At 37.2% G+C, this 14905-nt stretch overlaps 1 protein-coding gene across 3 annotated transcripts in view; it reads left to right on the top strand.

Annotated features, from left to right (window-relative positions):
- sli (slit guidance ligand) overlaps window positions 1-14905 on the top strand; it is a 240846-nt gene that overhangs the window by 221240 nt on the left and 4701 nt on the right. For 2 of the 3 annotated variants that reach the window (XM_089173985.1, XM_089173976.1), the window contains exons 4-28: window positions 2384-2455; window positions 2888-2959; window positions 3077-3290; window positions 3550-3713; window positions 4301-4372; window positions 4476-4547; window positions 4643-4714; window positions 4838-4981; window positions 5104-5267; window positions 8305-8455; window positions 9175-9321; window positions 9428-9571; window positions 9795-9958; window positions 10512-10713; window positions 10843-10914; window positions 11008-11079; window positions 11172-11243; window positions 11327-11490; window positions 11739-11958; window positions 12615-12924; window positions 13035-13248; window positions 13333-13794; window positions 13888-14091; window positions 14226-14369; window positions 14646-14785. In XM_089173985.1, coding sequence (XP_089030111.1) covers window positions 2384-2455; window positions 2888-2959; window positions 3077-3290; window positions 3550-3713; window positions 4301-4372; window positions 4476-4547; window positions 4643-4714; window positions 4838-4981; window positions 5104-5267; window positions 8305-8455; window positions 9175-9321; window positions 9428-9571; window positions 9795-9958; window positions 10512-10713; window positions 10843-10914; window positions 11008-11079; window positions 11172-11243; window positions 11327-11490; window positions 11739-11958; window positions 12615-12924; window positions 13035-13248; window positions 13333-13794; window positions 13888-14091; window positions 14226-14369; window positions 14646-14785 — 3928 coding nt within the window. The remainder of the gene's footprint in view (window positions 1-2383; window positions 2456-2887; window positions 2960-3076; window positions 3291-3549; window positions 3714-4300; window positions 4373-4475; window positions 4548-4642; window positions 4715-4837; window positions 4982-5103; window positions 5268-8304; window positions 8456-9174; window positions 9322-9427; window positions 9572-9794; window positions 9959-10511; window positions 10714-10842; window positions 10915-11007; window positions 11080-11171; window positions 11244-11326; window positions 11491-11738; window positions 11959-12614; window positions 12925-13034; window positions 13249-13332; window positions 13795-13887; window positions 14092-14225; window positions 14370-14645; window positions 14786-14905) is intronic. The other variant, XM_089173980.1, reaches the window with a different exon arrangement.

Raw genomic sequence — 14905 nt, 5'->3', positions numbered from 1 at the left:
CTTCTCTTTCTGTCTATCTGTCTGTCTGTCTATCTGTCTTTTTCTGAACCATTCTCGTGGTCTGTGGCAAGCATAATTACAGATTGCGAGTTCCCCGAGCCAATGGATGGTCAATGCTGAACCGTGCTCCAAGACCCCTAACCTATCATCACAAATGTCTGCTTAACTCGTGCCTCGAGAAGAGATTCTCTCGAAGCTTTCTCTCTCTCTCTTTCTTTCTCTCTTGTTTCTTTTTTTTTGCACTCCCAGGAGAAAGAGAAAGAGAGTTGGTTTAACAGCGTTCGAGACTTGCCCGAAGATATTCGATTCCGCGATGAGCTTTAAAAAATACTCTACTCTTCCTTACTCGTTTTGTTAAACGAGCTGCTATTCGCGCTCTTCTTCTTACAGAATGATTCATCCGTATTCTTGGTGAAAGTTTAGGGTAGATTAATCTTCATTGTAAGCTTGCGGTTAAACATCGATTTCTCGATAACTGGGATTATAAATCCCATAGTCGAATATTGTTAAATTGTTATGAAAAGAAAGTATGATTAGAATTCTGAATTGATGAGAAAAATAATGCGACGATGGTGAGTAATCAAAAGCTTGACAAGAACGAAAAAAAAAAAGAAGAAAAAAAATAGGTAACCGACGAATAAAGTTTAACGAAGAAATGAACCATTAGGGATGCTGACTCTATCCTAGCATTCACTTGCAAGGTAACCCTCGTATTTCTCGCGGATAAAAGATGCTTAACAACCTTCCGAGAGAGATACTATCTGAAAGCTCCCGTTCATTTGAAAACGGACTCGGGCAATTCGTGAAGCCGGCCACCCGTGAAAAAGCTTCCAAGTGGTTGAGAATGAAAAACTCATTCGTTCTTATACATAACGTAAATGTGTATATATGTGTTTGTATGTACACCTATAAAGAAAACTAACAAACACACAAGTACAAGTACAAGGAATACGACGATAGAGGATGATGACGACGACGAAAGTCGAGTCTATAACCGACCACTAGAAGAAGAACTAGCAATAGAAGAGAAGTGAGCTTTTGCATGTACGTAGACCAAGTTCATTAGTGGTAACTTTAACTCCTTCGTACATCCGTCCTCGCGGCAAACCATTTTAACCCTTCTTGTTCTCTTCTTATCGTGATTACGTTCTCTCCTTCTTCACCCATCTTTTATCGTCTTCAAACGTTTCGTTACGCCTTTAGGTACCTAAGCGGATTTCCTCTTCGAAGAAATACCATAACTAAATGATAATCGTGTACTTAATTTTTTTTTTTGTTTTTCATTTAATATCAAATATTATTCTTAGTAATTTAATAAATCAATAGTTAGATTAGTTTAAGGATTATCCTAAGAAGTGAAAACTTTTGACGTGTGGAAAGAAATTAAATAGAAGTTTTTTACTTTTAAAACTAACTAGACCTTTTTCAAAGAAATAGGAAGAGAGATAGAAAGAGTAAGAAAAAGAAGGAAGTAGAAACACCACGATAGTGGAAGTCGCGCGACTACTAGGCCAGCATTCGATGCTCTGAATAATTTATCGGAAATGTAGGACGAACTCGCGACTAACTGAGCTCGGAAGTGGAACGAGCCGGTGTTCTTTACCCATCGGAACTCAACGTGTTACGGTCGTGTGTCCGTCGAGGGAAAAAAACTTGGAAAGGTCGACGTATGAAAGAGAGAAAGAGAAAGAGAAAGAGAAAGATTCAACGAAGCAAGTTCGTAGTAGTAGGTACGAGGTCGGTTCTTCTTTTTCTTCTTAATGCTTCGAACGAACGAACCACCGTGGGATACCATGTGGTGACTTTGAAACAGGCTCTCTCCATCTTTAGAAAGTGCGAGAGAGAGAGAGAGAGAAGAGGTATCGGGATCACTGAATGATGGACGAGCAAAGGATGTGCCTTCTCTTGTAATTGCTTCTTACCGGTTCACCTTACAATTCCCAGGACTCGATGCAAATCGATTCGTCTACCTTTTCGACTTAACTCGTCTAAAATCTTTTTAAGATGTCACTAACGCGCTTGTTATTGACTAAAAGTCATACGATAATTACGATGTTCTCTTGACGTCAAAAAAAAAAAAAAGTAAAGGATAGTACCAATATCATTGAATAAGGAAGACGATGAATATATCTGACTTCAAGAGAAGGTAGGTATCAACGAAATTAATCATGAAACCACATTCCGTTACATGAAAAAGAGGAGATTGCGATTTCCTAGATGATTGCAGTTTACCCAAGAGAGAAAGGAACGAAGAGAATGTGGATGTTGTGTATACGTATGTGTGTGTCTGTATATGTATTTGGTCATTTTGGCGTTAATCGAGAAATGAACCTTCCGAATCGTTGACTAAAAGGAAACAATTGTTGGATCTTCCTTGTTGCAGGGATCTAAGTCACAATCAGATAGCCACGATAGGACCTAAGACGTTGAGAGGTGTATCAGCTCTCAAGCAACTGTAAGTATATATTTCCCAAGGATTTCCTATTCTCTTCTTCTCTCTCTCTCTCTTTCTTCTTTTACCTTTCCTCATCTTCATCCAATGTTCCTAAGCTCCTCTTCCCGTTTCTCTTAACGTATAATTGAAAAGTCGTGTAACCGTCCCTCGAGTGATTTCAATTAACGTTCGGTAATACTCTGCATCGTTTACCGTCCAACTAGTTCACTCCAGGAAGTCCAGGAGTTGCTTGAATGCTCCGCGGTGCAACACCAGGCAAGCAAGCAACCAGGCATCCCCGAACAAACTCGATAGTTAAACTGTTTCAAATCCCCTTCTATTTGAAATTCCATCCTTTCCCCGTTAACTTTCTGCATCGTTCGCGTAACTCCTACGTTCTCACTTTTCAAGATCATATTATAACCCTTTTTTTCTGTTATTGAATTTCAACAGTTTATTGGATAACAACGTGCTGACGTGCATCGACGAATCCTCGATAAGAGAGTTGAAGGATCTCGAAATTTTGTAAGTTCCTAAAAGAAAAATGTCTATAACTCGAATATAAACTATTTTGTTCGTACTTGAGATAAAATAGTATTGAAAGATAAAACAAAGTTAACTATAATGTTTTCTTTTTCGCAGAATGTTAAACAACAACAAACTAACGACGCTAGCTAAAGAGGTGTTCTCGGGTTTACCCCATTTACGGACCCTAAAGTTAGCCGATAATGCTTTTGCTTGCGATTGTCACTTGGCTTGGCTTTCTCGACATTTGAGAGCGTATTCTCGTCTTGGAACACACACACGTTGCTCGTCACCGGCTCATTTGAAGGAACGAAGTTTAATCGATCTACAGGTATGAATAAATTAAAAAACAATCTTAAAAGATTAAAAAATACTTTAACGAAAAATAAGTAAATTCTTGTTACTATTTTATTAAAATCCAAAATGGTTTTCTCTCGTGAAACGGAACGTCTGCTTAACGTGTCGTATTCTCCATATCTTTTTTTTATTTTTTTTTGTGGGAAAGGAGGATATTTTTTTTTCTCTTTTTGATCACAAACATTGCGATCTTTTTTCTATTTTTTTTTTTAATATTTTTTTTTTGGTTGCAGGAACACGAGTTCAAATGTTCTGGCTTAGTGGAACGAGCAGGCCCGGAATGCAGTGCGGAACCGCAATGCCCGCATCCCTGCAAATGCGCAAACGGAATCGTCGATTGCCGAGAGAATTCCTTGACGAAAGTACCGACCCATCTTCCCGAAGACACCATGGAATTGTTAGTAAAAAAAAGAAAAAACAAAACCTTTACCACACGTTCTATCTCAACAACGTTAACAACGATCTCTGAAAGTTTTCTGTCTCACTTTATCGATCTTTTCTTATTCTTTTTTCTTCTATCTATTTATCCATTTATCCATACATTTCTTTTTCTTTGTGGATAAAGTATCAAACGGATGATGCGTTTTATATTCCACAAATTGGAACGAAAGAAAGAAAAAATTTGATTTGAAATTTCAAAAAAAAAAAATAAAAGGAAAGAAAAAAAAATATAGAGAAACCCCTATTCCCGGTTGCGCCACACATCCGCTATCGGATAAAATAGAAAAATTGAATTCGACGAACGTGCGATGCCAGACGTGGTGTCAATTTACCTGGTACGGTGCGAAAAATCTTTATTTTCTTTTTCTTTCTTTTTTTTTTTTTATTCTAATAATACTGGGTAACCAATCGAAATCGAGATAGAATAATACGAAAGATAGTTTAAATGAATAATGACTAAATTATTATTTATTTTTATTTTGCATCTCTTGTTAATGCTGTTTGTTGCTTCGTCTCTTAAAATGTTCATTGGTTGTTTCTCAGACGATTGGAACAAAATAGTATCACGGAGATCCCACCCAAGGCCTTTTCACCTTATAGAAAATTACGTAGAATGTAAGTACAAAACTATACTTGATTAATTTGTTTATTCATATTTGGATAAATTGTTTAATTCGTTTAACATTTTTTTTCATTTGTTTCATTTTTATTTTTCTAGCGATCTTAGCAATAATCAAATTCAAAAAGTAGCATCCGATGCTTTCCACGGATTAAAGTCACTCGAATCTTTGTAAGTTTTCAAAGTTTTACTTATCATATACATATGTTATGATACTCAATAATAATATGAGTTAATACGTATAACAAAAAATTGATATATTTCAGAGTTCTTTACGGAAATAAAATCAGTGAACTTCCAGGTGGTGTCTTTCAAGGACTTACCAATTTGCAATTACTGTGAGTGATTGTATTACGTTTAATGATTTTTAACTAGTCATCATGGTTAATTGATTGTTCAATGAAATAATTACAACAGCATTGAATTATTAATGAAACAATATATTTTCTTTTTTTTTCCAGTTTGTTAAACGCTAATGAAATTTCTTGCATAAGGACTGACCTTTTCCGAGATCTTTACAACCTGACATTACTTTCATTGTACGACAATAACATCAAGTCATTGGCGAACGGAACCCTCACTAATCTGCGGAGTATCAAAACACTGTTTGTATCTAGCGCGTTTATCAATTATTTATGTTATATCTTTAAATGCCAAAATTTATTCTACGATGTTTAAAAGAAGAATAAGAAAAAAAAGAAAAGAAATGGGATTTCTTTCTTCGTAGACATCTAGCAAAAAATCCTTTCATCTGCGACTGCAACTTGAGATGGTTGAGCATCTATCTTCACGATAATCCAATCGAGACGTCCGGTGCAAAATGTGAATTTCCGAAGAGGACGCAGAAGCGGAAGATCGATTCTATGCGGGACGACAAGTTCAAATGTAAGGGTAAGCACGATTCGACCTTTTCGGTATATCTTCTTAAAACTTCGAGAGGACAGTGTATACAGGTCGGTAGCTTCTCCCAACTAAGAATTTCGCATTGTTATCAATCCTCCCATTCCCCCTTTCATCATTAGAATTACATTAACATATCATTAATTATGCATTTCCACTTCTCGACTATAATAAGTTTCGTTTCCTGTGTTTACGTTTATATTTAATCGAACATACACTCAATAGATGATATAGAGAAACGTTTCGAACTAATGCAATACAATAAAACTAAATTGATCAACTGAATTAACCATAGATCGTAATACGCGATATTACGTATATTATACAGGGTAATAATTTAATTAAAATCTTTACCACACATGCTTTATGAATAAAAATAGAAAAATTGTAAAACGAAAAACGAGTTTGTCATCTCTTATCTCGAAGAATAATTATGCTTCCTAATCTGCTATTAGACGATCGGTCTGAAGAGTAATGTTCGCGAAAGCTTTTCTGCCTTTGACCATGGCCAACGATGAACGATTTAGATTTATGCTTTCATACGAGCTGATATTACGCTCGATGTACCTTCGTTAGTCTCATGGTGCATCCTCTTGAAATGGTTTGTTTTTTTGCATCTTCGTTTCGACATACATCTTGCGACGCAACCAACGCCAAGACCTTTATTTTATTTTTCTTTCTTCTTCTTCTTCTTCTTCTTCTTCTTCTTCTTCTCGGTAGTTGTCGGCACGTCCGGTCTGGATGATCGGCCAATCCGTACAGGTGTAGCCACGGTTGGATTCCTTTGATTAATGTCGTGCACTTTGTCGAGCCTGTGTAATTGCTACTGGATGCATCGCTGCAGAATCCCTGTCTCCACTCCAGCTTCTCCACCGATTGCTTATTTATTATGCTAGCATATTATCCTTCTCATAAGGACCAACCGTCGACATTTATGATTATTGTTATACGCTTATTGCGACTTGTTCGGCCACATTTCGAGTTCATTAATTTATAATATACTTACATCTCAAACTTATACGCAAAAGTGACAAACGCGATATCATTTCTATGTTAACTGTAATTATCGGATTATATCGATGTTTCTTATTTCATATTACTTTTCACGCTTCAACGATAACTTTAGAATTAAATTATAAAAATAATTACATTCTAAACGTAGAAATTTATTATCTACGGATAGAATTTTTAAACGATTCTTTCTATAGAAATTAAATTTTGTTTATTTTTATTTATTTTCTTTAGATTACGTCGTGTAAGAGAGAAAGAGTGGATATACAAACTTCGAATAAAGAGGCCACGGTAATACGCCGTATATGTTCGAGGATAATAGCCAAAAGTTTTCACCCATCCTCTTTCTCCTCTTTCGCGGTTTCGCGTTTATCCCAAATGCACTTTGCCTAGTACACAGGATAATCTTGAAAAACACACGTTTCGTACGTATGTACATACTTGTAGACTTTTGCTAAACGTGTACAGATATCTATATATACATATATATATAGCTATATATATGTATAGCTACTCTTTTTCAGTATGAAGAGGTCAGAGGAAGTAAAACGACGCCGGGGAATAAACATTTCGGAAACACATATGTGCCCTTGTCTCCTACCCCTTTTTCAAAGTATAAAGGGGTATTCTTGTTACGTGCATTTCTCTAAACGAGAGTTTACGCTCCGGGCGTAAAACTTGAAAGGAACTTTCGTAACTTCCGCTTGAACCATAGTAAAAATTTACGCTAAAGCCGCACGCGGTTTACGAAAGGATTCAAGACAAGAAACAAGAAGAAGGCGAACACAACCAGTTCAAACGCCTCCTCCTTCGAATCCTTAGAGAGAAAGTATACTATCTTTTTGCGAAGTTGTTCTTTTATTTCCTCGGCAAATAACGTGACCACGGTCGAACGATTTTCGATTTTTATCGAAAGAAGAAAATACTTTTTTCGATATATATATATATATAGAAAAATAAGTAGCAAACAGTATAACAGATATTTCTTTGGTTTTCTTTTCTCTTTCCTTTTCTTATTACATTTCAATTTAAAGCTGGTATATAAGCTTGATAACTTTCAAACCAATGATCCAATTTAAACATTGATCATAGATTCATTGAAGAAATAATTCTACGAATCGATTTTCCCTATTTCTGAACAACATATCGTTATCCGCATTACTATAAATTACTGATATCGTTTCGCGTCCGCGTAAACGCGTATCGTGGTTCGGTTAATTTACAATGTAGAGGTATAATGCGACAATGAATCATTTCTCTATAGCCGTGCTCTCATGCATAAACATATTTACTATGTGTAATGCCCAACGTATGCCGCTAAACACTCAATTATTGAACGGGCACGTTCTCCTACAAGCGACCCCCGGCCGATCCCAGTTTTGCAATGTCGCCAGGCATGATTGTTAATTATTAAAATGTATTAAATCAGTATATTATCGTTTCACCACGTTCATTCTATCTCACATAATTACATTCAACGTATCTCCTTTTGATTGTGTCGTTGGTATATCGACAACGAATAAATTTCACTAAGCATCTATCAAGGGGTATCATCCCATCGACAATTCGACATAGTTATCAATAAATATCATTATCACTCGTTCATCACGAAATGCCTCATTTGCATACGGTAACTCACTCGACAATGATGGGAGTGATGCGAGCGAGAAGATTAAAAGTGAAATGTTATTTTAACATTTGTATTATTTATTTTCTCTACCATATGCAGAAATTAATATTTCATTAAAATAGATACACAAATAAGAGAGAGAGAGAGAGAGAGAGAGAGAAACGTCATAAAATATACGGTAGGTATACACAAAATAATCGTATATTGCTCGTTTAGTGAATAAATAAAAGACTCGCATCGCTTCTACTTTAACGAGCAGAGATATCTTTTCTGTTATTATTATTATTTTCTTTTTTTTTTTTTTTTAATAAAAATTAGAATATATTTATATAGATCAGGCAATAAAACTGTTAATTTGACTGTATCAATGAGGTTTTTTGTTTATAGGTGATGAAGAACTTTTGACCAAAAGGGCAGGTGAATGCATTTTACCCGGTGCATGCCCTTCTTCTTGTACATGCAACGGTGCAACTATCGATTGTTCTAATAAGAAGCTTACCTCCATACCTCGAGATCTACCGATCTACACCTCCGCTCTGTAAGTATCACTTTACATTATCTCTCGCAACGTATAATTTTAGTCTGTAATTTTCTTTATTTTTTGGTTTATAATATACACTGAATATTGAATGAATATTTTTGTACGAGTTGTTTTTGCGCATTTTCTCAGTAATACTTGACTAATATCGATATCAGATATGACACTGAAATGAAGATAAATACTATTATCATATCTATTTTCCACAATATCACTACTCATGTGGGTACGCGTGACATGAATATACGGGCAATGTTTTATAATCGAAAGAGAGAGACACGTTGAATTTGAACGCATGAATTGTCGTTGTTAAACATTCACGAATTCATTATTACATGTTACTGTTTCGATCGATTGTAATGATCGATTCTCTTTGAAACTTTTATTTCAAACATTATTTATCGTACTTTGTTAGATATATCATATATATATATATATATATTGAATATGACGTGTAATTGAACGAAATTATTTTACCAATTGGTTTAATTTGTTTTTATTGCAAAATTTATCTTCCTATACGAATAAAAATAATCATTTCTTTTTTATCTTATTAATCGTAATCCATTATTTTATTTGATTAATAAATCAGCAATTACGTTATTAGTTAATTTCATATTGTTTCTCTTTCAATATTAATTCATTGTTCGCATGATTGAAAAAAGACCAAAGAGAAAATATTATCAGGTTATTATTTTCCCTTTTTTCTCTCGATACAGTTTGTTAAGTAACAACGAGTTGGACAAGATCAAAGCGGATGGGTTATTCCAAAAGCTTCCTGAATTGCAGCTTCTGGATCTAAAGAAAAATAAAATCTCACGCATCGAAGCATCTGCTTTTCAAGGAGCACACAAACTCACCGACCTGTAAGTTTTCACCGAACGTTCGATAATCATTTTTTTTTTTTTATCTTTCTTTCGTTATTGTATTTCGTCTTACCTTATGAATTTTCTTCTCGTTTATTCTTTACAGATTGTTGTCCGACAATCGACTTAGAGAGGTTCACAACAAGATGTTTACCGGTCTGACGAATCTGAAGAGCTTGAATCTACACGGAAATGCTATAACCTGCGTGATGCCTGGAGCTTTCGACGGATTGGCTCACATTCGTGTCATGTAAGCGTTAATAATTAATTGATATTACTCATAGGGATTTATCTTTTAAAAGCGCATGCTGCATATCGTGGTGTACGCTTCCGTTTATCAAGATCCTTTTTCAAAGATAACGAACTATACATATTAAAAGATATACATACTACGTATATAACGCAAATACATGAATTCTAATGATTCCAAGTTGCTCGAGTCGTGAGTTTGATGTATAGCTTTGCGTTTCCAGCAACATGCAAGGCAATCCACTGTCGTGTAATTGTCACCTCGCATGGTTCGCCGGATGGCTCAGGAAACGAGAAATGACAGGAATGACCGGTCGTTGTCACGATCCCCCGCGACTCAAGGACGCAGCCATTAGAGATATTCCACATCACGAATTCAAATGTAACAGTATGTATGATTCTTACACAAGCTACTTGTTGTTTTTTTATTTTTATCGTTAAACTATACTCTTTTGAAACACAACCGGATTGGAAAATTTGTGCTGTATCTTTCATTTTTTCTCTTGTAACCCTGTATAAAATAGATATCAAAGAACGATTCGTGTTTTCTTTATTCTTTTTTAATTTTTTTGTTTTTTTTTGTAATAACGTACTGATACAGATAATAATTATCTGTTATGTTTGCATAAAATAATTATTTGCGTTAACGAAAGAACGAATGAACGAACTGTGGTGGCCAACGGTAGGTAGATAAAACTTCTTTTTAATCTTATATCATCAAGTTTCAGAGAACTAAAGTATAAGATAGTTTTTTATTAATATTTAAGTACTTAATAATCGTCTACTTAATTTGCATGAAATTACCTAGGCGCGTTTTAATTTGCATAATCAGCATTTCTACGCGTTCTCTCTCTCTCTCTCTCTCTTGCTTATTCTATCCGCGGTAATTCGCGGGTTAAAGGGTTTCATTAACGATTGCCGTTTCGTTTTACGAACATCAGACGACAGCGTTGGCTGCCTGGGCGACGATTACTGTCCACCCCAGTGCAATTGCGCCGGCTCGGTGGTGAGGTGTTCGAGGGCTCAGCTTACGGAAATTCCACGTGGGATTCCACCGGAAACCACGGAGTTGTATTTGGACGAGAACGACATTAAGACCATCCAGCCGGAGAGACTGAACCACCTGAGGATTCTGACTAAGCTGTAAATAAAACTTCCTCTTTATATTTCTTTTTCTCTCTCTTTACTATCTTTTTTTTTTTTCTTTCTTTTTTTTCAGTTAACTTTCACCAACTAAACTTCTTTTTCCATTCGTTGTTTTTCTTTTTCTAGCGATTTGAGCAACAATCAGATCGGAATGTTGTCAAACGATACCTTTAGAAATCTCACGAAGCTGTCGCACCTGTAAGTTGACACATTTTCTAATCTGTTCTTTGGAAAGATTAAATCTCCCAACGATCTCTTTATAATTATTCTTTGTATTTTTTTTATTCGTAGAATTATCAGTTACAACAAATTGCAGTGTGTACAAAGAAACGCTTTAGCAGGATTAAAGTCTTTACGTATAATGTGAGTGTTTAATCGATCTTGTTTAATTACGTAGAAATATAGGAGATTTGCTATCAGGAAAAGCGTTAATCGATAATTATTCATTCCGATAGTTCTCTTCATGGCAATGACATATCGGTGATTCCCGAAGGTGCCTTTGAGGATTTGAAATTGATAACTCATCTGTAAGTATGCTCAACGGTATATTAAAAAGTTCGATAATAATTGGAATTTGAAACGATTATGACTACGATTATTCATATTCCAGTGCACTCGGTTCGAATCCTCTCTACTGTGACTGCAGTATGCGTTGGTTAGCTGAATGGGTTAAGAGAGATTTTGTTGAACCTGGTATAGCCAAGTGTATGGATCCACCAAATATGAGAGACAAACTTCTTTTAACTACACCACCTGATGCGTTTTATTGTAAAAGTAAGTATCCCATCGATACGTATGAGGATCGTGTGAACAACATTGTCAAGAAATATAATTTTGTAATGTTAATGTTAAATTTAGTCTTGACAAAGTATTGTTCAACGATCTTAGTTAATCACGTCGTGACGGTGTTTTTAGTTTGAATCGTGGAACGCGATCAGTCTGTTTAGTTCGTGGTTTTTTAGCCCATCAGCTCGGTACGGTACTAAAATTGCTCATTAATCGTAGACCTTTCTTCCGCGCAGCCAAGCAACAGCCAGCCGAGATCCTGGCAAAGTGCGACCTGTGTTACACCTCGCCATGTGAGAATGGAGGACTCTGCGAGGCGCTTCCGGATAGGCAGTTCCATTGCAAGTGCGCGCCAGGATATCACGGGGACAGGTGTCAGCATAAAATTGACGCGTGCTATGGAAATCCTTGCAAGAACTCCGGAACTTGCAAAGTATTGGAGGAAGGAAGATTCAGGTATTTACCAGCTAGACTATTCTCATGTTTGTCAGTAGCTCGTCGGGTCGACTTTAGCCTTGCTCGTTATCCCGTAGTTGAATTTCTCTTCGACGTCGATATATCGAATCCTGTCGGCGCGCGAGATCATCCAACAGGATTACGTAATTATCAGACGGAATTCCTTTGACTCTTCTATATCTCTCTCTATTCTATCGATCGATAGTAGATAATATTAGAAAAACGTCTGAGTAAAACGAGCCTGCTGCTTCCTACGAATGCGTAACGGATAATAATTATAATAATGATGATTAAGACGTATCGAAAATTCAATTTGAATGATCGATACGTCAATTAGACACGAAGTAGTGATTAAGAACAATTGGTAGAAAGTAGTTTTAAAAAATGCATGATAGTTATAGTGACGATGAAACTGTAATTTTTAATCGATTAGGCCTTATCAGTAGTAATCTCGTAGATTTTTGTACGAGTATGTTAATAGCGGTCATGGAAAAAAAAAAGAAAAGAAAAGAAAGAAAGAAAGAAAATATAGAAAGAGTAGAATATGAAACGGGACGTGCACGTGAGCCCCGAAGAGCGACGTTAGTTTTGACGAATCTAGCTTGACCGAATGTCAAGCTCAATCTCTCGATTGACGTTCAGTCCGTGTGTGACAGTTGCGACTGTGCCCCCGGATACGAGGGACTCCGATGCGAGAGTAACGTCGACGACTGTGCGAACAACAAATGCGCCAATAACGCGACCTGTGTCGACCTCGTCCAAGCCTATCGATGCGACTGCGCCCCAGGATTCATGGGAGAATACTGCGAGGCGAAAATACCCTTTTGCACAAAAGGGCACGACCCCTGCGAGAATGGGGGTCGATGCGTCGATCACCAGACCCACTACAGCTGCGAATGCAAGATCGGCTTCACCGGCCTTAATTGTTCCACCAACTTGGATGACTGCGATAATCATATGTGCCAGGTACGCTACAACTCAATCCCTTTTACTCCAATTTACAATTTACACGCAATATCACGATGTGTCATCCTCATTCAATCTAACCGAATCTCTTTTATTATTTTTTCTTTTAGAACGGTGCTACTTGCATCGACGGCATAAACAATTACGAGTGTAAGTGCGCGGCGGAGTATACTGGGAGGTACTGCGAGATTGCACCATCAACAGCCATGTTATATCCGCAAACGAGTCCGTGTGCTCATCACGATTGTCAATATGGTGCCTGCTTTCAGCCAGCTCCTGCTTCTGCCGCGGACTATCTTTGCCAGTGCCACCCCGGCTATACCGGTACATTTTTAATTATTAATATAATTCATATGTATAATTCGATTAAAGAACATAGTAAAGATATTTAATTTGAATGAAACATAGGAAAACGATGCGAGTACCTGACGAGTCTGAGCTTCGTGGACAATAGCTCGCTGGTCGAGCTAGAGCCGCTACGCACGAGGCCCGAGGCAAATGTGACCATCGTCTTTACGACCACGCAGGAAAACGGGGTTTTATTATACGACGGACAAAATGGCGAGCACATAGCCGTCGAATTGTTCAACGGTCGCGTTAGAGTCTCTTACGACGTTGGAAATTATCCTACGTCAACGATGTATAGCTACGAAATGGTCTCCGATGGTAAACCCCACATGGCTGAACTTTTGGCGATCAAGAAGAACTTCACGATGAGGGTTGATCGCGGTCTTGCCAGAAGCATCATAAACGAGGGCCCAAGGGAATATTTGAAGCTCACCACGCCGATGTACGTTGGTGGTGTTACACCCGAAGTCGCCAACGTAGCCATCTCAGAGTTCCGTTTAAGGAACGTCACGAGCTTCCAAGGTGATGATCGAATCGTTAAATCTGTTAGAGTATCTATCCTTTATCGAACCAATCTAAACCTCGAACTAACGAACTTTAATCCTTCCAACACAGGTTGCATCTCTGAGATGTGGATCAACCACAAGCTAGTGGACTTTAGTAACGCAGCTAAGAGGCATCGTGTTACTCCTGGATGTGCTTCTAACGAGGAGGAAGCTGATGAAGCACGAGACGTCATCGAAGCCGAAGGCATTGCTGTTGGCAGTAATGAGGATACTTTGCCACAGGAGCACATTCCTCTTCCTCGCGAACATTCCGGTAACTTCGAAATTCCTATCTCTCTCTCTCTCTCTCTCTCTCTAATCTCTTTCCCTCCCACTGCTCTTTCCATACAATGCGAAGATTCAAATATATACAAATTTGTACTGAAATCTTACTTGACTAATTTTCAGATATCGTCTTATCGCTCCCTACCACTGGAAGTTCAAATGCCTGTATCAGCCACGAGTGTAAAAAAGGCTCACAATGCGTTCCATCTGGGAATGATTATTCCTGCAAATGTCAGATCGGTTGGCACGGGCGATATTGCGAGAAAGGTGATTCTATTCTATATATATATTACCTAATTGAAACCTTTTCTTTTTCCTGACAGACATCATTAGAAAGTAAACTCTCGTGATTCTTATAAAAGGTCTTTTTGAAAGGTCTATCTCCCAGTCGTTCGTTTCATGATTGAGACAAGATAATCGTAGAACGAATTTCATTGAGTGGTGCATTTCGAGTTTTGGACTTTTCGAAAGGGGGATGGGAACTTTATAGAGTATGCTGGTGGCATTCGATGATCCAAGTTAAACTTTTCATTTCCGTTTCAGCGCCAACGTGTCGTAAAGAGCACACGAAGGAGTACTACAGCGAAAACGGATGCCGTAGTCGACGACCTGTGAGACTTGCCAAATGTTGGGGAAGTTGCGGCAATTCGTGCTGCTTACCAAGAAAGACCAAACGACGCAAGGTAATCATTCTCTCGCTCTCTCTCTCTCTTTCTATTTTATGTTCGATCGATATCAAATTTTCCTAAACTGTCGAAATGATTCATTATTATTTTAATACTATAGTAAACTTTGAATCTTAA

Source organism: Polistes dominula, unplaced genomic scaffold, assembly GCF_049000335.1.
Source record: "Polistes dominula isolate Pdom_NZ unplaced genomic scaffold, Pdom_raw_medaka contig_28, whole genome shotgun sequence".
Taxonomy (NCBI): Eukaryota; Metazoa; Arthropoda; class Insecta; order Hymenoptera; family Vespidae; genus Polistes; species Polistes dominula.
This window is presented reverse-complemented; position numbering and strand designations above follow the sequence as displayed.